Genomic DNA, 25,415 nt, shown 5'->3' with positions numbered 1-25,415 from the left:
AGTAACACGTTTTGTGCCTCTTTCATGACTTCTGAAAGAAACTTGGATCACAATATCATAATCCAACATAGTCTAACCAGGGCTTTATAGAGCTGCAATATTATCCCGTGGCTTTTGAACTCAATCTGCTGACTAACATAGGTTGTAAATAAAACAAAGTAAGGACTTTGTAAATATACTTCAGCACTTCTTCACCACTGTGATTAATTCAGTGCCTGGTGTGCTAGGACTGACCTGGAGTGGCTGTGTGAGGCTCGTTTCTTCACCTTCTCGTATGGCTCATCTAAGGATGACTCCTTCCACATTTTTGGTTTGATGGGCGACTTGTCGTAATCACTGTGATGGTAGTGCAGCTGACGTAAGCCATCCAGGGACTGCGGTGGGTGGGGTCTCTGATGCGACGGTGGGCGGGGAGGGAGGGCTTTGTGCGGAGACTGGATGGGTGACGACAGGCTCGAGCCGTGACAGTCCTCTGCAAAACAAACAAAGGCTGCAAGGTAACGACCATCTCCCCTCTACACTCAGTCCTGGTGCAGGTGCACCTTCAAAAGGCAATGCCTCAAAAAGGCGGCATCCATCATTAAGGACTTCCATCACACAGGACATAGCCTCTTCTCACTGCTACCATCAGGAAGGAGGTACAGGTTGTCTAACGATACACACTCAACAATTCAGGAACAGCTTCTTCCCCTCCGCCATTAGATTTCTGAATGGACAATGAGCCAATGATGAATCCTTCCCTCCAACATAACCCTCCATTTTTCTTTTATCCATGTGCCTATCCAAGAGTCTATTAAATGCTCCTAATGTGTCTGCCTCAGCTGCCAATTAACCCACCAACTTGCACATCTTTGGGATATGGGAGGAAACTCATGCAGTCACAGGAAGAATGTGCAAACTCCACACAGACAGTGCCAGAGGGTGGGATTGAACCCAGATCACTGGAGCTGTCAGTCACTGACTTTACCTGCTGTAGGTCTAAATCAGGTCATGTTTGCAGAACGTAGCGCCAGCCCGGCTCAGATCTTTATCTCGGTTGGGATGGATTGCTTAGTTCCAACACATGTCCTGAATTCTTTATCAACAGTGACACGTGTGTATGCGTGGGAGGCAGCAGCCACCATCAGAGATCCATCGCACCCCAGCCCATCCAGGCCATGCTGTCTTCTCACTGCTGCCATCAGGAAGGAGGGCCATGTGAAGCCATGGGAGCAGGTGGTGGATGGTCATATGAGCAGTTGGTGCACATCACAAGTCCTGGTTATGCAACCACTGATGCCAGACAGACAATCTCCAAAGATTGTTGATAATGGCTGGAGTCACCTGTCTTGTAAAGACACTGCTCAGAAGGCGGCAATGGCAAAACCTTTCCATAAAAAAAATTGTCAAAAGCAATCATGGTCGTGGAAAGACCATGATCGCCCACGACATGGCATATAATAATGATAATGATGAATGAAATTATATTAACTAACAAGCCTCTTCCACTGAAATGTGTATCTCTTTTTTAAATATACAGTATTTCTGTTTTTGCACATTTTTTAATAATCTATTCAATATATGTAATTGATTTACTTGTTTATTTATTATGTTTTATTTTATTTATTACTATTATATTTTTTTTTTCTTCTCTCTGCTAGATTATGTATTGCATTGAACTGCTGCTGCTAAGTTAACAAATTTCACGTCACATGCCGGTGATAATAAACCTGATTCTGATTCTGATTTTGTGACTGGTTTTGAGATCACAAGGTGTGCTCTGTAAACAAGAAGGGTCTCGGCCTGAAACGTCGACTGTACCTCTTCCTAGAGATGCTGCCTGGCCTGCTGCGTTCACCAGCAACTTTTATGTGTGCTGCTTGGAATTCCAGCATTTGCAGATTTCCTTGTGACTACTTCTACAGGTTGCGTACCCAATTATTCAAAATGCTTGGGGCCGGAAGTGTTTCTGATTTTGGATTTTAGAATATATAATGAGATGGCTTGGGATCACCATCATCCTGACTCTGAATTTATTGGCAAACTCGTCAATGAATTGCTCTGCTGCTTCATGATCAGCAGACGCCTTATCACCACAAATCTTTAAAAACGTAATGCTGTGTCTTTTCTTAAATTTCTGCAACCAGCCTGCTGAATATTCACAATTATCTTCAATTTTCAGTTCGCCGTAATAAGGCCTTTGCTTGTTTCAAGATCAGCATACTGTTAAGCGGCATAATTTCACTCCAACGCTGAATGAATCCACTCTTTCAATACACATTCAAGATCTTCATTTTTCCCCATTATGCAGTATTTTTCTATTTTTCATTAACTTCTGTTCATTATATATTTGAGGTCACTTCTCAGAAAATATGAGATGTGCAGAGACCTGCGCATCACCTGGGAACCTTCCCAGTGCCTTGTGGAATTTTCCACTGCAATGTCAGAGCTCAAAAAATTTTGGATTTCAGAGTTTTCTGGATAAGGGGCACTTAATTTGTCCTAATGATGATTGAATGCGTAATGTATACTGTATATAGGTTAGATGTGTCAGAATGTTCTAGCTAGGATCTAAGGCTAACCTGGCAATTAAGTGTATCCACACGTGATAAAGCAGTAGATAACGAGCTCTTTGTGCATTGCCTGTGCAGTTACTCTAATATACTTTTATAAAGTAAACCGTTTACCAACATTTAACAGTGTACTCACCATCCTCAAGAACCAGAGCATCTGATAGTGAACTGTCTTCTGAACCAATGTTTGCCTCTGGGGGAAAACCACAAAAAGTTCATGGTTATAGATAAACTGAACAAAGAATTAACTCAGGCTGAATACAGTATTATATATATCTGTCTGTCTATAGTACATCCATCTATCTATGATATCGTGCAAAAGTCTTAGGCACATATATATAACTAGAGTGCCTAAGACTTTTGCAGAATACTGTAGTAATTTTGTGTATTCCACTGTACTGCTACTGCAAAAAGAAAAAAAAATCACGACGTATGTGAGTGATAATAAATCCAATTCTGATAAGGGTCTCTATTGTGGACTGAGAGTGGGAGGGGGAAGGGAGAGGGAAACCATGATTGAATGAGCATGAGCAAAGAGCATGAAAAGCAATCACATATATACTCAAAGGTAGGTCATCAGGTACCCAATAAAGTGACCACTGAGTGCATGTTTGTGGTGTTCTGCTGATGCAGCCTATCCACCCCAAGGTTCAATATTTTGTGCATTCAGAGATGCTCTTCCGCACACCACTGTTATAACATGTGGTTACTTGAGTTACAGCTGCCTTCCTGTCAACATGAACCAGCCTGCCCATTCTCCATTGACCTTTCTTATTAACAAGGCAATTTACCTCCACAGAGCTGACGGTCACTGTATGTTTTTTTGTTTCTCGCACCATTCTTTGTAAACTCCAGAGACTGTTGTGTGTGAAAATCCTAGGAGGTCAGTAGTTCCTGAGATACTCAAATCACTCCATCTGGCACCGACAATCTTTTCATGGTCAAAGTCACTTAGATCACATTTCTTCCCCATTCTGAAGTTTGGTCTGAACAACTGAACCTCTTGGCCACGTCTGCAAGTACTGGCCGAGAGTCATCAGACACTCCTGATGCGCTAATTTAGACTGAGTAACAAGCCTTTCCAGCCCAATGCACCTGCACCACTCAGTTGCAACCATGCGTCCAATTAGCCTACTAACCGATACTCTTTTGGAACGTGGATGGAAACTGGGCACCTGGAGGAAACCCACGTGGTCACGGGAAAAGCACATAAACTCCTTACAGACAGCAGTGGGAACTGAACTTGGGTAGCCGGTGCTGTAATATCAAATGCTAACCGCTATGCTGTCGTGTCGCCCCTTCATTCCCTGGAACATTCTTGTAAGCTTCCTCTGGACCCTCTCCAATGCCAGCTCATCCTTCCTTAGATATGGACCCCAAAACAGGTGAATGGATGGTTGACGGACAGTATGGAACTCAATGGGCTGAATGGTCCATTTCCATGCAGTACGACTCTGCTCTACAACTACATCTCTCAGTGCCAGCACACTCACCCTCGATGATTAGTGATGCCCTCTGGGTCGGCTTCTTCCCTGATTTGATCCTGTACTCATTGATGGCGTTCTCGATGTCCTGCAGCTTCTTAAGGGCGTTCAGGTAGGATATCTTCCTCTGCTTCTTCACTTTCTTGCTGACATTGGGGTCACTGGCAAGCCGCCTCGCTGCCTCTGTGATCTGCGACTGAATGGCAAACTCCCGCTCCAGGCGCTCCAGTTCCATCTCCTGCAGGAGAGAGGAGGCAAGTGTCAGTCCGATTGCAATCTGTCTTCAGACATGAGGGAGGAGGAGGATACATTCTTGGGATACCGAAAGAAAAGGATAGGGTGGAAGCAGAGATGATGTCTCCGTACAGAAGGGGTGGTGGAGAACAGCATGAGGGGAAGTGACTCAGGATGAGAGATCAGTCTGAGACTGAAAAGGAATTTCTTCTCTGAGATGATTTCAGATTCTGGGGTTTTATGAGTTTCTAGTGGCATTCTGCTTAAACACATCTCTTGTTCAAAAGGTCAATTTGTACCAGCATAGATATCATGACTCACCTCAGCACTGAACTGATTCCACAACACATGGACTCACTTTCATAGACTCTACACCTCATGTTCTTAGTATTATTTGCTTATTTATTATTTGTTTCTTTTTTTTTATTTGCCCAGTTTGTCTTTTACCCATTGGTTGTCTGTCAGTCTTCGTGCATAGTTTAAAAAAAGTTCTACTGCATTGCTTTGTTCTACTGTGCATGCCCACAAGAAAATGAACCTCAGGGTTGCATATGATGACATATACAGACTTTGATGATGAATTTACTTTTGACTTTGATGTATATACAATGAAATATTTAAAAATGTAAACCAAAATAATCCTCAGCTAAGGGGCTGTATAAGGAGTTTATACAGGTCTAAATAAAATCGTGTATGAAGATATCAGTCATGTCTGCAGATTCTGAAAGATGTCTATCGTGTTGAGGAAACAAAACTGAGAGGGAATTGGATCAGTCACGATGGAATGGTGAAGCAGACCCAATGGGCTGAATGGCCTAATTCTGCTCTCATGTCTTATGGTCTAAAATTCTAGCAGTAATTTACAGAATACCTCAACATTTGCGAACTTAAGACATTTAAAACTGAGCTTGTGGAGAGGATGTTTCCAGTAGTGGGGGAGCCTAGGACCAGAGAGCACAGCCTCAGAATAGAGGGACGTCCATTTTGAATGGAAATGAGGAGGAACTTCTTCAGCCAGAGGGAGGCCAAGCCACTGGGTATTTTTAAAGCAGAGATCGATAGGTTCCTCACTGATAAGAGGGTTAAGGGTTACGGGAAGAAGGATGCCATGACAGCACAGTGATTAGTGCCATGCTTTGACAGCTCAGGAGTTAAATTCCAATGCTGTCTATAAAGAGTTTGAATGTTCTCCTCGTGACTGCCTGAGTTTCCTCTGGGTGCTCCATTTCTTCCCACCGGTCAGTAGGTTGATTGGTCATTGTAAATTGTTCTGTGATTAGGCTAGGGTTAAATATGTGGGTTGTTGGGCGGCGCGGACTGCCCTGCGCTGTACCTCTAAATAAAATAAATGAATAAATTGAGGTTGAAGAAACAATTGGCCATGACTGAATGACAGCAGACTCAAAGGGCTGAATGGCCTAATATCTTGTAGCTGTTACGCTCTATTCTGCACCTTATTCTTTATTTTTTATTGTTTTACCTTGTTCTACCTAAATGTACTGTGTAATAAATTGATAAGCTTTTCACCGTATCTTGGTACATCTACCAACAGTAAAGTAATTCTCGTCTGAACAGTCTTCTGGGAGACGGGCATCACTGCTGAGGCTGGTGCTTAGCTCTTTGGAGATTAAAGAAATCAAACCACCCAGGACATGCCCACTTCACACTGTTACCATTGGGAAAGAGGTATAGAAGCATGAAGGCACACACTCAGTGATTCAGGAACAGTTTTTTCCCCTCTGCCATTTAATTTGTAAATGGACATTGAACCTATGAACACTACCTTACTACTTTCTTATTTATGTTATTTTTCATACTTATTTTAACTTTATTTAATAGACATATATACTTAATGTAACTTAGTTTTTTTCTCTATTTATTTATCATGTATTTCATTGTACTGTTGCCATAAAGTTAACAAATTTCACGACATATGCCTATCATATTAAATTTGATTCTGAATTGAACAAAATGGTGTTAGTGCAGGAAAATAGCACTGAGGTCAGTGTCGTCACAACGAGGTCACTGAGGTCAGCGCGATGACACAAAAGGTGGTCAAGTGTGAAGGACAGTGAAGAAGGTCTTCAAAAGATACAGCAGGCAGGAAAGAGCGGTTACAGACACGGGCAGACAAATAAGAGCTAGAGTTTAATCCAGGCAAGTGTGAGTCGTACTTTGGAAAGTCAAAATTAAGGGGGCAGTAATGTCAGGACCCTTAACTGCACTGACCTACAGAGAGATCGTGGAGTCTGGTCCACAGCGTCGTGAAAGTGGCAGCATGATAGCTGGAATTAAGGGGTTATTTCACCAGAGCCACATTGCTTTGGACTGGAGTCACATATAGGTCAGCCTGAGTCGGAATGGTAAACTCTGTTCTCTGCAGGGTATTTCTTCCAACAACAATCCATGGTTTCACGGTTACTGATACACATATTAGTTTTCAATGTCAAATTCATCTAATTACTTGGATGTAATTCCTCCTGCTCAGACTCATTTACAACCAGTTTTTCCCTCAGGAATCATTCACTCGCAAGCCAATGTAGCAAATAGCTTCAATTCCACTAGGACCTGATATTCAGAGAGAAACTGCATATTTATTTTTAATCGGAGCTGTGATTAATGACTCACGTACAACGCAATTATACAGGCAGCCCCTGGACGTTTGCCGATTTTAGATAGTACTCTCAATTTTGCACAATTTATTTATATCATTATAAATTTTTTTATGTATTGCATTGTATTGCTGCAGCAAAACAACAAATTTCACGCCCACACAAAATGCTGGAGGAACTCAGTAGGTCAGGTAGCATCTATGGTTGGGAATGAACAGTCAATGTTTTGGGCCAAGACCCTTTCTTCAGGACTGGAAAGGAAGGGGGAAGATGCCAGAATAAGGGGGAAGGGGGAAAAGGCAGGTAACAGAATTCACAGAAGGGGAGCATTGAGAGAGGGTTTCTTATGACGTGACAGTGATAAACCTGATTCTCACTGGTTACACTAAGGCCCCCAAATGTGGATATCAAAGATCTCTTGCAATATTCCAAATCAGGGTGGAGGAAATCTCAAGTGTCCTGAGGCCAATGTTTGTCCTTCTATCGACGTTAATGAAACAGAATGGAGGTGAAGCGTCTCAATCTGAAACGTCAACTGTCCATTTCTCTCAGCACTTGCTGCCTGACACGCTGAGATCGTCCAGTGCATTTTCTTTCGTTCTCCCTGAACTAGATTAACTGCTTAAGATTGCAGTATTATCTGTGGGATCTTGCAATGTAAGATAGCTGTAGTCTCCTTCCTCTCCCCACAGAGCTTTCAACAGTGACCAGCTGGCATGTCAGTGTACCAAGGTCATTGAAAGCCCTGGTGAGGACTTGAACCCACAACTTGCTAGCTCACAGGTTGTTCAGCCCATTGAACCTGGATTTCTGAGCCATTTTATGGGCACTAACACCACCCACTTCTGGACAGGGACTGGTGAGTAGGGAGGGTGTTGTAAATAGCAGATTGAATAACTAATAGGGTCTTGGGGTCTATGTCCATGGATTCCTCAAAGTTGGATAAGAAGGCGTATGGTGTGTTAGCCTTCATTGGTTGAGGTGATGTTGCAACTCTATAAAGTTCTGACCACAGTTAAGTATTGTGTTTAGTTCTAGTTGCCTCATTATAGGATGGACGTGGAAGCTAAAGAAAGGGTGCAGAGGAGATTTACCAGGATGCTGCTTGGATTAGAAACCATGCTTTATAGATTATAAGACATAGGAGCAGAATCAGGCCATTCAGCTGAACAAGTCTACTTCACCATTCCATCATGCCTGATTTATTATTCCTCTCAACCCCATTCTTCTGCTTTCTCCCCGTTACCTTTGATGCCCTGACTAATCAAGAATCTGTCAACCTCCACTTTAAATATACCCAATGGCCTGGCTTCCAGACACACTATCCTCTGGCCACAGAAATTCCTCCTCATCTATGTTCTAAATGGATGCCCCTCTACTCTGAGACTGTGCCCTCTGGTCCTAGACTCTCCACCTTATGAGGAAAGGCTGAGCGAGCTAGGACTTTTTAGAATGAAGGAGGATGAGGGGGCGAATGAATTGAAGCATATAGGACAGAGTGGGTAGCCAGTGCCTTTCTCCAGGGCAGGATGACGAATATCCAAGGATATCTGTTTAAGGTAAGTGGAAGAAAGTTTAGGGCAGATGATGTCAGATGTACAGTAGGTTCTTAGGATGGCAAGTGCCTGGATACACCTTCGGAGGTAGTGATAGAGGCTGTTACATTAGGGGCATTAAGAGACACTCAGATAGGCACATGGGTGGAAAAGAAAATAGGGTTATGGGCTATGTAGGAAGGAAGGGTTAGACTGATTGTGGAGTAGATTAAAAGGTCGGCTCAACATGGCAGGCCAAAGTTCCTGTACTGTGCGGTACTGTTCTATGCTCTATTTAGTTCAGCACCCTCCAGACCAGATCTAATCTGCGGAAACAATTGGCTAGAAGAATTCAGCAGGTCAAGGAGGGTCTGATGCCCACAAATGCTGCTCAAACTGCTGACTTCCTCCTGTTTGTTAGAGAACAGTTCAGCACAGAAAAAGGCCTCAAGCCAACACTGCCCTTGCCAATCATGAGGCCAATTTAACTGAGCAACTGCCTGTATGTGGATGAGATTGGTACATTGCTTTATTAGTGTCACATGTACTGAGGTATAGTGAAGAGCAACCAACACAAAATGCTGGAGGAACTCAGCAAGCCAGGTAGCATATATGGCGAAGAGTAAACAGTTGACGTTGCGGGCCGAGACCCTTCATCAGCACAAAACGTCCACTGTTTACTCTTTCCCATGAATGCTGCCTGGCCTGCTGAGTTCCTCCAGCATTTCGTGTGTGTATTGCTTTGATTTCCAGCATCTGCAGATTTTCTTGTGTACAGTGAAGAACTTGGTTTTGCCTGCCATCCAGACAGATTGAGAAGAGAACAGAAATGAAGAGCAATTTCTTCAGCCAGAGTGGTGAATCTGTGGAATTCATGGCCACAAACAGCTCTGGAGGCTAAGTCATTGGGTATACTTATAGTGGAGATTGATAGGTTCTTGACTAGTGTAACATGCTGTAAGGTTTCACTGATAATCTAATGGTTTCTCTGTAGCAGCAATGTTTGGATTATGACCAGAGATAACACGGTTTGGAATGCTGTTGTTCTTTCTTGTGAGTCTGGAAGAGAGATTTTCGCAGTCTTTTGCCGGGGAGAGATGAAGAGAGAAGACACGAATGGAGAGAGCTGGTAGACCGCCGGACGGGGTGGACTTGGAGTGAGGGTCCGAAGGGCAGAGACGAACGGAGGAGGTCGATGGTGGATGATCGGCTTATCAGTGAGCTCCAACATTGCACAATAGAATGTTTCACAAGATTTATTTTTGTTTTCTTTACTAACCATATAGTCAAAGTAAGAATTATAAAGCTTAATCGTTTAATCACATATTGTGTACTGTTTGTTATTTCGTGATACTGATTTGTAACAGGGGACACATCGCACAGCATCCACCCAAACGAGATTTCTCAAGTTTGGCCTGGCCAGGAGCGATCACCCCCCACATTAAGCTGCTAGCCGAAGCGAGAGTTACACTAGTAAGAGCGTCAAAGGTTATGGGGAGAATGCAGGAGAATGGGGTTGAGAAGAAAAATAAATCAGCCTTCACTGAATGGCAGAGCAGACTCAATTTAAGCTGAATGACCTAATTCTGCTCCTATGTCTTATGGACATTTGGATACTCTCTTTTTCAAGCAATGATGATTCCACATCAATTGTTAATTTTAAATTTGAGACTGAGAGCTGGTTGCTAAACAATGAGCATTAAATTGTTTAGGAGAAAAGATATGGCCTCTAAAAGTTGGCTCATAAATCAGCTGCTGAATGTTAGGACTGGCTCGAGGGGCCGCATGATAAATAGGTTTATCATTGTCTCAAGTACCGAGATACAGTGAAAAACTTTGTTTTGCATGTCACCTAAATAGTGCATCGAGGTAGAACAAGATAAAACAATAACAGAATGAGGAATAATGTGTAACAGTTACACAGAGAATGCAGTGCAGGCAGACAATAAGGTACAAGGTCATTACAAGGTCGCTTGTGAGGTCGAGTCCATCTTATCCTATTAGGAGTCCATTCAAGAGTCTGAAAACAACGAGACAGAAGCTGTCCTTGAGCTTGGTGCTACATCATTTCAAGCTTTTGTATCTTCTCGATAGGAGAGAATGAAAAAAAAGGCACTCATCTCAATTCTACCTCCCATTCCCATTCTAAAATATCTGTCCATGCTCTCCTCTACTGGCATGACGAAGCTACTCTCAGGATGGAGGAGCAACACCTCATATTCCATCTGGGTAGCCTCCAACTTGATGGCATGAACATTGAATTTTATAACCTGGTAATTTCTCCCCCCTTTGCTCCTTCTTTTTCAGTTCCCCATTCTGGTTCGCCTCTCACCCCTTCTCTTCTCGCTTGACAACCACCTCCTTCTGGTTTCCCTCCTCTTTCCTTCTCCCCCATGGTCCACTGTCCTCTCCTATCAGGTTGCTCATTCTTCAGCCCTTTACCTCTTCCACCTATCACCTTTCAGCTTCTTATCTCCCCCCACCCCCACACCCACTCATCTGGTTCACTTATCACCTGCCTGTTTACCCTCCTTCCCCTTCTCCCACGTTCTTATTCTGGCTTCTGCCCCCTTCCTTTCCAGGCTTGAAGGGTTTTGGCTCAAAACAATGACTGTTTATCCCCCTCCATAGATGCTGCCTGACCTGCTGAGTTCCTCCAGCATTTTGTGTGTCTGTTACTCAAGAATTCATTCACCATTGAAAAAACCTAGATAGAGTGGGTGTTGAGAAGTGGGTGAGTTTTGGACCAGAGGGCACAGGCTCAGAATAGAAAGATGTCCCTTTTGAACAGAGGTGAGGAGGAATTTCTTTAACCAGAGTGTAGTGAATCTGTGGAATTCATTACCACAGACAAGTGTGGAGGCAAAGTTTAAAGCAGAAGTTGGTAAGTTCTTGATTAGTAAGAGTGTCAAAGGTACAGGGAAAAAGCAGGAGAATGCATTTGAGACATAATAGATCAGTCACGACAAAATGGTGGAGAAGATTGGATAGGTCAAATGGCCTAATTGTACTATGTCTTATGGATCCATTGGTTGGAGATGAGGCTCAGGAACTCCTCCTACTTGCTCACCGGGATCAGTGACAAACCTCAATTGGAAATGCAGTGCATGAAACTGCTGTTTCGTTTTTCTACTAAAACAATCTGTCCTGGTATTTGAGAATCTGCACATACAGCAGAGTCTAAAAATATCAGCGTTCTGGCATCTGCATCGCTCTCTGGAGCATTAAAAAAGCAGCCTGCATCCACACTGCTGTCCAAGACTAACAGTGTGAAATGTTCTCTGGGGCACAGCCAATACAGTTACTAAAGCAAACCTAATGGTCACACTTGGGGCTGAACTGTTGTGACGGTTGTACAACAGTGACAGGTTTGGTCCACTCACACACTGTTCCTCCTTGTGAATCCACATCTTGAAGGATCTAGGGGTTCACGAGCCTGAAGATACAATCTCAACATTTTAGGAACAGCTTCTTCCCCTCCACCATCAGATTTTGAGACAGTCCGTGAACACTACCCTACTACTCCCTCCATTCATTTTTTGTAATTCGTATTAATTTTTATGCCTTGCACTGTACTGCTGCCACCAAACAACAAATTTCACAACTCTAATATGTGATAATAAATCTGACTCTAATCCTTACATTTTAGAAATAGGACATAGTTTTAGGGTAAAGGGGAAGAGATTCAGAGGATCTGAGATGGACTTTCCCCTCCCAGAGAACGGTGGAAGCAGAGTCACTAGCAACATTGAACAAACGTCTGCACAGGTACTTGGATCATCTAGGCATGGAAGGCTACAGGTCCGAGTGCTGGAGAAGGAGAATAGTATGGATGGGTGTCATGTTTGTACAGAAATGGTGAGCAGAGTGGCCTGTTTCCATGGTGTATGCATAGTTCCTCAGAAGCCTTAATCCTAAACTCAGGAAAGCCCTTCCTAAACCCATCATCCCCTCTCTCTGTCTTTTCCTCTTCTCCTCTCTCTATCTACCCTCCCTCCCCTCCACTTTCTCTCCCCCCCACTCTTGCTTTAACTCCCTCCCCATCTCTCTCCTCTCGTCTCTCTCTGTCTCACTCTTTCTCCCTCTCCCTCCACTTTCTCTTTCTGTCCCTTTCTCCCATTTCTCCCTCACTCCCCATCTGTTTCCTTCCTCCACATCTGTTTCTCTCCTTCTACACATCTCTCTCTTTCCCTTGCTTTCTCCCTTCCCATCTCTCTCATTGTCTCTCTCCTCTTCACCATCTCTCTCTTCCTCTTGCCTCCTTTAAGACTTTCCTTAAAACTTCTCATTACACTGTTGCTTGATCTTACATCATGTCTGGCTTAATTTCAAACTTCGTTTCAGAATGCTCCACCGAAGCCACTTAGGACATACTGATACATTACAGGTCGCTATATAAATGGAAGTGGTATAGACAGACACTGAGTCATCAATCTGTAACACTGCACGCTCAATTTCCTGTTATCCAGTTGATTCTTTTCCCAATGGAATGTGGTTGCGGGAAAGCTTTGAATGGAATGACAGGAAAATGTGAGGCAGATTTATTGACAAGCTCTCGACACAAACAGGTGGTGAAGTGCAATGCTAGGCCAAACATGGCTGCCCTTGTGATCTACGGCCAAGGGGAGAAACTGGAATTTGTTTATTATTGTCACATGTACCCAGATACAGTGAAAAGCTTGTTTTGTATTCTGTTCATATAGATCAGATCATTATACAATGCATTGAGATAGAACAAATGGGAAGCCTCGTTATAGAACACAGAAATCTACAGCACATTACAGGCCCTTTGGCCCACAATGTTGTGCAGAACATGTAACCTACAAATAATTTGAGGTTTATAATACTCCCACTGTAGTTATGCCCTCTTTTCACATATACCATCAGCAGGAGGTACAGGAGGCTGAAGTCCCACACCACCAGGTTCAGGAACAGTTACTTCCCTTCAACCATTCAGTTTTCCAACCAACTGGCACAACCCTAATCACACGGTTTAGCAACATGATGGCTACTATGCACTAAAATGGACTTATTACTGTTAAAATTGTGCTCTTCATTGTAAAAAAGTATGTAATTTGTCTTTCTTGTGAATGCTGCTTATCTGATGCTATGTGCCTGTGATGCTGCTGCAAGTAAGTTTTTCCTTGAGCCTTCTTCCTAGGCTTGTGTGGAAGACTCGGTCTCTCTCTGTGACTGTGTGGGTTTCCCCCAAAGTGCTCTGGTTTCCCACCACATCCCAAAGGTGACAGGGCTGGTGGGTCAATTGGGTGAAGCAAGTTACCTCTAGTGTGTGGGTGAGGGGTAGTTGGGGAGTTGATGGGAACGTGGGGAGAATAAGACAGAGGGAACACAAGATATTCTGCACATGCTAGAAAGCCTTTGGCAGATATTGAGTGACGTTTTGACAGATATGGAAACATGGATTGAGAAAGGAGAGAGAGAAGTGTCAGAAATGGACCAAGTGAATTTAAAGGCAGGGTGGAAGCTGGAGGCAAAACTGATGAAATTGACGAGCTCAGCATGGGTGCATGAAGCAGCACCAATACAATCATCAATGTAGCACAGGAAGAGTTGGGGAGCATTACCAGGTATGGTATGGTATGAGGGAAGGCTGTTTCATGCAGCCAATGGAAGGCAGGCATAGCTGGAGCCCGTGGCTACACCTTGAGTTTGGAGGAAGTGGGAGGAGCCGCAGGAGAAATTGTTGAGGGTGATGACCAGTTCCGCCAGATGAAGGAGGGTGGTGGTGGAAGGGAACTGGTCGAATCTATTGTTGAGAAAGAAGCAGAGACCTTTTAAGGCCTTCCTGATGAGGAATAGAAGTGGGACTGGATATCCATGGTGAAAATGAGGCAATCAGGGCCAGGGAATCGAAATTTGTTGAAAAGATCAAGAGAGCAAGGATATTTTGAAAACTGCTGGGAAATGGGATTGTGCCATTGAGACACTATAGGTTCTGTGGAATTCACAGCAAGGCCAGGGTTAAGACAATGGATAACGGATAAGGACAGTTTACAGATAGTGTGCAGTCAACCCAAGCAAGAAAGGCTTTGAAGAACACCCCTTTCCTTTGCCCATTAAGAGACTGGAGCCATTTGGCATATGGAGACAAGGTAACAATGTAACAGAAGGATACAGGCCTCTTGCAGCAACTAGGGGCAATTACTTTACTAACCTCAAAGGATCATCAGTTGTTAACTTGTAGTTTCTAAGGACTTTTTACACCTGTATTGTGAATGATGATTGATTTTGCAAGTGAAGAATCTGAACACAAACATATTTACCAACTGGTCAATTTCTGTAACTGTTCAGCCAATTTTGTATAAAAACAGCATTTTTCCCTTTAAAGTTAAGAACAGTTGGGTGAGAAGGACCAGGCTATTTTCCTTGTGTACATTAAATACACTGTGATTGAGAAACAAGTGTGAGTTTTCAGAGTCTTGTTAATCGGTGACAAGACTTTAAAGGGCCAAATCGCTCTCCTTCTTTGGAATCTTGTCACTGCCAAAACCCAGTCCCTTTGAAAAACAGCCCTCTATACCAGGGTTGATGGGGTTTGATGCTCTTATAGCTTGAGGAGCTGGAGTTTGGAGTTCAATCCTGGCGTCCTCTGTAGGGAGTCTGTACGTCCTCCACCATGGAATGTGTGGGTATTCCCTGGTTTCCTGCCACAGTCCAAAGATATACCGGGTGGGTTAACTGGTCATTGTAAACTGTCCTGTGATTAGGTTAGGGTTAAATCAGGAACGTCGGGGAGATGCTGGGGCAGTGCTATTCGAAGGTCTGGAAGGGCCTCCTCTGTGCTGTATCACTAATTAAACGTAATAATACAACGGACTGTTAAAGACTGCGTGTGGCCTCCCTCCTCCCTACGTTTGAAGGAACATGATCTCACTTGGGGCACAAATGAATTAAACAAGGAAAAGAGACTATAGTTCCAGACAACTCTAAACTTTAACCTCATCAGGGAAGTGCACTCGTCAGGAGACATTTCACTCTGCAAGCATTTCCTTGTATTCTTTCAGTGAGAAAACATTCCAGTTTAGTCCAAACAGCTGCCTCGTCCCACTGAAAACTACACAAAAGGGCTTTCTTCAATCTAGCTAACTCCCTTATCTGCGGCTGGAAGGAGAAAATGTTTGTTCAACTATTTCTTTGAAAAAACAATCTTTCACGGGACTTGGCATCACAGACAAGGTCAGTTTTTGTTGCCGTCACCAAATGCCCCTGAGAAGGTGACGGTCAGCTGACTCCTTGATAAACAAGTTGAAAATGAGTTTTAAAAAAGGACCCTTTCATATTTTCGTATGACAGAAAAGAAAGCCATTCAGCCCACAGAGTCTATGGTGACTCTCAGAACAATCCCATCAGTCCTTTACCTCCTGTAACACACTCTCTCTCTACATCTGGAAACGTGTGAAGTGATTCACTTTAGAAGGTCAAACCTGAAGGCAGAGTACAGAATTAATTACAGAATTCTTCTCAGCATGGAGGAACAGAGGGATTTTGGGGTCCATGCCCATAGATTCCTCAAAGTTGCCACGCAAGTTGACAGGGTGATTAAGAAGGCATATGGCACGTTGGCCTTCATGAATTGGGGGGTTCAGTTCAAGGGCCACGAGGTAATGTTGCAGTTCTATAAAACTCTGGTTAGATCACACTTGGAATATTGTGTTCAGTTCTGTTCACCTCGTTAAAGGATGTTGGATCTTTAGAGAGGGCGTAGAGGAGATTTACCAAGATGCTGCCTGGATTAGAGGGCATGTCTTATATAAGGAAAGGTTCAGCAAGCTTGGGTTTTTCTCTTTGGAGGAAGGAGGATGAGAGGTGACTTGATAGAAGTGATAAGAGACATAGATAGAGTGGACCCTTAGAGTGGAAATAGCTAATACGAGAGGACATAGTTTTAAGGTGATTGGGGGAAAATATAGGGGATATATCAGAGGTAGACTTTTTTTAAACACAGAAGATAGTGGCAGATGAGTGAAACAGTCTGTCAGGGGTGGTGGTAGAGGCAGATATATGAGGGAATTTAAGAAACTCTTAGATAGGCACATGGATGATAGAAAAATGGAAAGCAAAGTAGGAGGGAAGGGTAGATTTATCTTAAGAGTAGGTTATAAGTTCGGCACAACATCGTAGGCTGAAGGGTCAATACAGCACTGTAGTGTTATATGGTTCCAGGAACAGAAGGCAGCCACTTGAGGGATAGATGGATCCACAAGTGAGAATCCAAAACCAGGAATAACATGGGACAGTCAATAATAAATTGCAATCATAAATTCTGAGGAATTTTCATTCCCCTGAGGAGATTTGGGAAGTTGCTTCCACAGGGTGGATTCCAGGGGAATTAATGCATATAAGAGAAGGATGGAGAAACACACAAGAGAGAGAAAATTATGGTAGGATAGGAGAGAGAGGAGGCTGGCAAAAGCTGCTGACATGAAGCAGAGGGGCCGAATGGTCTGTTAGCTTGCTGTACATTCTGGGCCATTTTCTTTACCTCTCCCTTGGCCGTGATCTTCTGCTCGTCCAGCTTAAAGGAGGTGCCAACCCTTCGCCGCACGACTGGGGGCTGCTCCCCCGGGTCTAAAGGGTACTCCTTGGGCAACCTCCCCGTCAGCTCCTGTGAAAGAAAGAAGATGATTCCTCAGATAGAATCAGTTAATATCACTGACATGTGTCATAAAATCTGTTGTTTTGTGGCAGCAGTACATTGTATATATAAAATAAAAAATTATAAATTACAATAAAACACACACACACATATATATAACAAGCAGTGCACAAGAGAGCAACAAAAACAGTGATGTACAGTAGTGTATATGAGTTCATTATCCATTCAGAAATTGGATGGTGGAGGGAAAGAAGCTGTTCCTGAATCATTGAGTGTGTGTCTTCAGACTCCTGTACTTCCCTTTATGTTAGCTTTTGAAGATGTCCTCAGTGTTGGGGAGGCCAGTGCCCACGATGTAGCTGGCTCTATTTACAGCTTCCTGCAGCTTCTTCTGATCCTGTGCAATGGCCCCTCTGTACCAGATGGTGATGCAGTCATAGTTAGAATACCCTCCATGGTACATTTGTAGAAATTTGCCAGTCTTTGGTGACATACTAAGTCTCAAACCCCTAAAGAAATCTAGCTACTCTTGTGCCTTCTTTGTAATTGCATCAATATGTTGGGCCCAGGATTTATCCTCAGAGATGTTGTGAGGCTGCTCAGCCTTTCCATTGCTGATCTCTCAATGAGGACTGACGTGTGTTCCCTCGACTTCCCCTTCCTGAAGTACACAATCGGTTCCTACTGACGTTGAGTGCAAGGTTATTGCTACGACACAAGTAAGATGGCATTGGTAACCCATGACGACGTTTTGCAGACAGCTATCAAAATTACAAGATATTCTAGTTGATATACTTCTTATCAACTGCAATTGCTGCAGTCTGCAATCTGTAAGGGTGTACTTTTGAACTGACTAAACGATCTGGCATTTTTGAGCGAACTAGACTCTCGAGAGTGCAGGTATGACCGGGGGGAGGGGAGGCATTGCTAGGGTTAGACGCTGCGTCGAGGCCTGTCAGTGGAAGACAAACCCATGGTTGGCTCCATTACCCTGTGCCGAGTAAAGCATCAAGCAAGATTAAAATCATCGAGAATGAGAGTGGACAACAAACAGGTGTTCAGCACCGTCTGCCTGCATTTGACCGATCTCCCTCCCTTCTTACTATTACCATCAGGCAGGACATGCAGGTGTCTTGGGTTCCATGTCACCTAGCTTGGGAGCAGTTGTTGTCCTGCAGCCACTGGGCCTCCTGGACAGGCTTCACATGCAGCTGTGGATTCAGGGACCCTGCAGTTCATGTTCCATGTGTTCTTGTTGACTTTTATTTTACTCTTTTGTGATTTTGTCCTCTTTTGCAAATTGGATATGTAGTAGTCTTCTTGTGTGTGTGTGTGTGTGTGTGTGTGTGTGTGTGTTTTTTAGTGAATTCTATTGGGTTTCTTTATGTTGTTGCTGCCTGCAAGAAGATGAACCCCAAGGCTGTATACGATATATATACTTTGAACTCAACTAGCTGATCGATCTCACCCTGGTATACCTCCCCTCCACCATCTGCCAACATTAGTTGTGAAACACTATTACAGCTCCAGCGACCTGCATTCAATTCCCTCCGCAGTCTGTGAGGGGTTTGCACAGTACTGTGCCAAAGTCTTATACACATATATAGCTAAGGTGCCTAAGACTTTTGCACATTACTGTAGTAATTTATGTAATACACTGTATTTGTGTCGCAAAAAAAAAAGCAAATTTCATGACATGTAAGCAACAATTAACCTGGTTCTGATAAGGCTCTCTATTGTGGACTGAGAATAGGAAGGGGGCAAGGAGAGGGGAATCATAGCTGGGAAAAGGGGAAGGGAGAGGGGGAAGGAGCAGGAAGCACCAGAGAGACATTCTGTAATGATCCATAAACCAATTGTTTGGAATTAAACGACCCTGTCTGGTGTCTCAGGGCCAGGTGTGTCTGCACCCACACCACACCTCACCTCACCTGGCACACTTCTCTGCCACCTGTCCCACACCCCTCCCGTGGTGGTGCACCCTTACCATTCCCAACATCCTTTGCTCCCGCTAGATTTACAAACTCACTCTCTGCTCCACGTTGACAAATACAGTACTGAGCAGAAGTCTCAGGCACCCTAGCTAGAATGTGCCTAAGACTTTTGCACAGTACTGTATGTTCTCCCCATGACCTCTGGGTGTGCCAGGTTCCTCACACATTCCAAAGATGTATGGGATGGAGTTAGTGAGTGTCATAGCATGCAGTGGAAGCATGGTGACACTTGTGGGCTGTCCCCTTCACATCCTTGACCTGTGCTGGGCATTGACATAAGCAATGCAGTAAGGTTAGGGTTTCTGCCTACATTCCAAAGACGTAGGGTTAGTAGGGTAATTGGTCACACGGGTGTAATTGGGCGGCGTGGGCTTGTTGGCACGGAAGGGGCGGTTACTGTGCTGTATCTCGAAAAAAATAAATACACCAAATTTCACTACTTATGTCAGTGATAATAAACCTGATTCTGATTCAAATCTTAGTGGAGTCAATGCAATGCCCTCTACTCCCATTCTTTCCCTCCACCCCTGACGCCTTGTGGTTAGTGTCCACCGTTGTCAGCGTGAAAGGACCGGACAGACACGGATCTTACCGCCTCTCTCAGACACAACTTCTTCAGTTCCTCGAGCCGCAGTCTCAGAGTCTCCTCGAGAGCATCCTGCCGGGATTTTAAAGCCGCCAGCATGTCCTTCTTGGCAGACTGCGAACTGTCCGACTCCTGAGACCCTGTACACAAACAGACGACGTCAGTACTGTCACTCGCAGTGATATACCAGCCACACCAGGAGAGAGAAACTCTTACAAAATGATGCTATAATTAATGGTTTTATGTAACAGCAACTCACTAAAACAGAATTTTAGAAATCACCGAGTCGTATGCTACCTACGGCAAGGTAGTATCACAGTCAGCAGAATGCTTTACAATGCCAGTGACCCGGATTCAATTCTGCCTGCTATCTGTAAAGAGTTTTCTATGCTCTCTCTGTGATCGTGTGGGTTTCCTCCCACATTCCAAAGACGTACGGGTTAGGTTAGTACATTGTGGGCATGCTACGTTGGTGCCGAAAGCATAGTGACACTTGCGGGTTGCCCCTAGCACAACCCCAGATTATGTTGGTCGTTGACGCAAATGACACACTACACAGAATGTATATATGACAAATAAAGCTCATCCTTTCTCTTTACAGCACAAATACAGGACCTTTGACCCAACCGGTCCATACTGACCACAGTGCATACTTCTCTGGTCTCTATTTTCTGTGTTGGGTCCACATCCCTCCAACCCCTGCCTCTCCATGTACCCATCCAAGTGCTTCTTACATGACACCGATGTACCTGTCTCAACCACTTGCTCTGGCAGTTCCATACATTCACCATCCTCTGCTTGAGAAAGTTGCCCCTTGGGTCCCTTTTAAATCTTTCTGCTCTCAACCTAAACTTATGCTCCTTAGTTCTGGACTCTCCTACCCTGGGGAAAAGACTGTTACCTTCCACCTTATCTATACCTCTCAAAATTTTAGCTTCCTCTATAAGGTTGCCCTAAACACGTGCAAGTTCCAGGAAATAAAGATCTAGACTGGCCAACCTCTCTCTATAACTGCAGGAGATTGGGATTAACTAGGTAAGCATAAACTAGCTGGGCTGAAGGGCCTGTATCTATGCTGTATTGCTCTTTAGACTCTACACCTTCCTTGTAAATAATTTCTGCATTCTTTCCAGTTTAACCATGTCTTTCCTACAACTAGCCCCATCATCCCTGCTAGAGCACAGGCCACTGCCCTCTGTCCTGAGCCAGTTAGGTGGGGGACCTGTATGATAGAAGGCTGATCGGCCCAATGGCCTCCATGGACTTCTGGCTTTTATCAACCATATAACTTCATAAGTCTTCTAAGCGAAGATCCTTCTTCTCCAAGGGATGAGGTTTTTGAAGCTTTTCTGTGCCTCTGGGTTTTTACAGGATGGGGCTGCTGGCCCCAAGGCCAACCCTCCTTTCGCAGCCCAGCTTGGGACCGCGCAAGGTGGAGCTCTTTCCCATGACTGATGGGGGGGGGGGGGGGGTGGCGGTGTCACCAAAACGGTACGCTGTATTCCAAGTCCGGCCTCACTAACCATCTACTCCACATCGCTTTCAGTGGGAGCTGGTAGTATGATCCAATTAGAACCATCTTCAAGAGGAATCTGTGCACCTCTGTAATCACACAGAATCTCTACCCCCAGGGTTCTGAAGTGACAATAAGGACTGGCCCACATCCCTCTGGTTTTCCCCTTATCCACCTGTTTGGATATGGCAGCATTGGAAAACCACCTGAGAGGCACAACGGAAGCTATTACGGGAAGCGAACGGTAGGAATGCCAAGTACACTCAGCAACTACACCACAAATGGAAATGATACAACATAGAACTGTATAGGCTCATTTTTATATGGTTCCGGATGGTGTGGCCTCCACAGAGCCCTGGTCTCAACATCATTGAGGTTGTCTGGGATTACCTGGAGAGGCAGAAGCAAGTGAGACAGCCAAAGTCTACAGAAGAATGGTGGCAAGTTCTCCAAGATGCTTGGAACAACCTACCAGCTGATTTTCTTATAAAACTGCAGGACAGTGTACTTAAGAGAATTGATGTAGTTTTAAAAACAAAGGGTGGTCACACCAAATATTGATTTAATTTTTTATTATTGTTTACTGCTCATTATAGTATTTTTTGGTAATTAGAAACTTTTCATTTAGTTATTTTTGAAAGCACCTTTGCTTTACAGAATTTTTTTTTACATGTGCCTAAGATTTCTGCACAGTACTGCACATTGAAACATATAGTGAAATGTGTTCTTTGTGTCAAACAGATCAGCGAAGATTTTCTGGGGGCAGTCTGCAAGCATCGTCACACTTCCAGTGCCAACACAGTATGCCCACAACTCACTAACCCTAACTGTACGTCTTTGAAATGTGGGAGGAAACCCACTTGATCACAGGGAGAACGTACAATCTCCTTACAGACAGCGGTGGGAATTGAACAGCGATCTTACAGCTGACGCTGCAAAGCATTATGGTAATTGCTATATTACCGTGCCACGCGGGAAGCTGCTGAATCCATCGCTGATTCGCAGGAAGGAATTTCTCAGTGTAGCAATGAAGCAGCTCACAGGGTTTAAGTCCCAAATTAACCATGGAATGGAAGTGTCCTCTTTAATTACCAAATTTTAAGCCGCCGTGAAATGGTTATTGTAAAGCTGCATTTGAGCTGATTGCTGGACTTTGCTTGCAATAAGTGTTCTTGAGGTTTAATACCGAACAGAATCTGCAGCCAAAACTGAAACAGAAGGCACAGATTACAAAGAGGCTGGAACCAATGATGCAGACTCCAAACCCTGCGGTGGGGCTGAAGTGTCCAACTGTGTTCACTTTCTACTTCAGCCTTTCCCAGGCATCAAAAGTCATTCTTAGGAGAGATGGAAACCTTCTCCCATCATTTTAAACTTTGTTTAGCTTTAACAGCTATAACTCTCAATCAAAAGTTTAGTCATCGTACTCTGTCTGCACTCTGTAACACTCTTATTCTTTATTCTGTTTTCTTTTTAAGTACTTTGATGTACCCACGTATGTAATGACCTGTCTGGATGGTATGTAAGGAAACAAGAGAAAGCTCTGTCATCGCCACATGCACTTGTACAGGCGCCAATAAAAACGACTTTGATTTGGGACCATAGAGAGAATTATAGAACATAGTACATATAGGGACACAAGAGACTCTGCAGATGCTGGAAATCTCAAGCAACACACACAAAACAGGAGGGCACGGTAGCATAGTGATTAGCACAACACTTTACAATACAGGCGACCCGGGTTCAATTCCCGCCACTGCATGGAAGGAGTTTATACATTCTCCCCGTAACTGTGTGTGTTTCCTCTGGGTGCTCCGGTTTCCTCCCACAGTCCAAAGAGCTAACGGTTGGTCGGTTAGATGGCCATTGTAAACTGTCCTGTGTTTAGGCTAGGGATAAGTCGGACATTCGCTGAGTGGCGTGGCTCGAAGTGCCAGAATTTTAAAAAAACTAGGCCCTTAGTCCACAATGTTGTGCCAACCTTTTAAATTAACTCCAAGTTCAATCTAATCCTTCCCTCCTACATTACCCTCCATTTTTCAATCATCCATGTGCCTATCTAAGAGTTTTTTAGATGTTGGACATTGGTAATGTAAAATACGGCGAATCTAGTTTACTGGTTTATTGGTGAGACCGATGGTGGAGGGAGCTGTGTGGTCTCAGTTGTGGCGAAGACTAGGCCTCACACCGCAGCCTCGCCTGTTGCAGCAGTCCAGGAGGGGAGGCACTGGAGGCGGTGTGGCGTGGTGACCATGCTGGGTTGGCAGTTACCCTGTCCAGTGTTCCCTTGGTGGAAGACATGCTGGACTGTGTAAGTGCATGCCTACATATGTTTGTCTGTGGATTGCTAAGAGCTGCTTGTTCTTGTTGACAACACCCATACACGATCAATTTACAGAACATGTCACTTAAGAACTTGGGCTATATTATAATTTAAGTGTCACTGCATTATTACTGCTGTCTTATATGTGCTATATATATATACCTTGTGCTGTGTATGATTGTTGGTAATGTTTTGCACTTTGGTCTTGGAGTAATGCTATTTCGTTTGGCTGTATTCATGGGTATTCGTGTATGGTTGAATGACAATTAAACTTGAGCATCTTAAGCTTGAATGTCCCTAATGTATCTGTCTCTACACCACCTCTGGCATGGTGCTCCGTGCACTCATCCACACATCTCCCTCTTGTGCAAAGAACTATACTTGACACCCTCCCCCATACTTTCCTCCAATCACCTTAAGTGCCCCCCACCGTCATATTAGCCATTTCTGCACTTGGAAAAGGTCTCTGGCTATCCACTCGATCTATGCCTCTTATCATCTTGTACACCTCTATCAAATCACCTCCCATTCTCCCTTGCTCCAAAGAGAAAAGCCCTAGCTCACTCAACCCATCCGTGTAAGAAATGCTCTCTAATCCAGGCAGTGTCCTGCTAAGTCTCTACTACGCCTTCTCTAAAGCTTCCCCATCCTTCCTATAATGAGGAGACCAAAATTGAACTCAATCCTCCAAGTGTGGTTTAACCAGGGTTTTTGTAGAGCTGTAATTTTACCTCATGGTTCATGAGCTCAGTCCTCCTACAAATGAAGGCCAACACCTTCCTAACCACACTATTAACTTCTGCAGCAGCATTATACAACATGGAAACAGGGTATTTTCAACTGAGATGCATATCGTTAGGAACAACCCGTACAAAGTGTGTAGAGAGAATGCTGTCTTGGCAGAGAGGTCAATAACTGGAGCCACAGATTTAAAAATATTAATTTTGGTGAAAACCCATAGGTTCATTAAACATTAATGTGATTTTGCTGCACAAACTCATTAACATCCTCAGTTACCATTCAGCAAGGACATATTAGTCAACGTGAACCATTAAACTGAGGGATTCTAAGGTAAATACACCAGCACATCGTGAGATTGCTTCATAAGAGTTCCGTTTGCCAAGTTGTGTTACAATTCAGTTTGAAAGTAAATGAACCAATAATCTCCACAAAGCCAGGCAGGGTGCGTCACCAATCAGGGTCAATGGCTAAAATACGACTCACAGACAGGCAATGTTAAATTGAGCTGATAAAAGGCAGTGGTGTCACTATCCTGTCTGTTTCAATTCAGTTCTGATTTGGACACAGATGGATCTTTTAGACAGCTTTACACAGAGCACTTCAAATTTCTTGATGACAATATTTTGGAGGACCCATCTTGGGCTCAGTACATTGATGCAACCATGACCCAATCATTGATGACCGGCAAATTTGTACAGATGTAATTCCAACTGGTTACATCATGGTCTGGTACGAGAAGTCCAACACACAGGACCACCAGATGCTGCAGAGAATGGTGGGCTCAGATGGTACCATCATGGTTACCGCTCTCCCCACCATTGAGGACCTCTACAAGAGGTGATTTTTCTGGAAGGCAACATCAGGCCATCCCCTCCTCTTGATGCTGCCATCAGAGAGGAGGCACAGAACCGTGACCTTCCTCCTTGGGCAGCACGGTGATGTTGTGGTTAACAAACTGTATTACGGTACCAGCTACCCAGGCTCAATTCCCACTGCTGTCTGTAAGGAGTCTGTACGTCCTCCCCAAAACCACGAGGGTTCCTCCGGGTGCTCCGGTTTCCTCCCACAGTCCAAAGACATACAGGTTAGTAGGGTAATTAGGCATTGTAATTTGACCCACGGTTAGGCTAGGGTTAAATTGGGGGTTGCTGGGCAATGTGGATCAAGGGGTCAGAAAGGCCTGTTTTGCGCTGTATCTCAATAAATAAAAGGTCCAAACCTCAA

The 25,415-nt window shown here is 44.0% G+C and overlaps 1 protein-coding gene across 10 annotated transcripts in view; it reads right to left on the bottom strand.

Moving 5' to 3' along the window:
* The window catches only part of frmd4a (FERM domain containing 4A), a 384,495-nt gene that overhangs the window by 26,431 nt on the left and 332,649 nt on the right, over window positions 1–25,415 (bottom strand). For 9 of the 10 annotated variants that reach the window (XM_072241726.1, XM_072241724.1, XM_072241723.1 and 6 more), the window contains 5 exons: window positions 19,621–19,754; window positions 16,921–17,043; window positions 4,046–4,274; window positions 2,689–2,745; window positions 235–472 (listed from right to left, as the gene is read on the bottom strand). In XM_072241726.1, the coding sequence (XP_072097827.1) occupies window positions 235–472; window positions 2,689–2,745; window positions 4,046–4,274; window positions 16,921–17,043; window positions 19,621–19,754 (781 nt within the window). The remainder of the gene's footprint in view (window positions 1–234; window positions 473–2,688; window positions 2,746–4,045; window positions 4,275–16,920; window positions 17,044–19,620; window positions 19,755–25,415) is intronic. The other variant, XM_072241725.1, reaches the window with a different exon arrangement.

The sequence above is a fragment of the Mobula birostris genome, chromosome 23, assembly GCF_030028105.1.
Source record: "Mobula birostris isolate sMobBir1 chromosome 23, sMobBir1.hap1, whole genome shotgun sequence".
In the NCBI taxonomy this organism is placed as follows: Eukaryota; Metazoa; Chordata; class Chondrichthyes; order Myliobatiformes; family Myliobatidae; genus Mobula; species Mobula birostris.
This window is presented reverse-complemented; position numbering and strand designations above follow the sequence as displayed.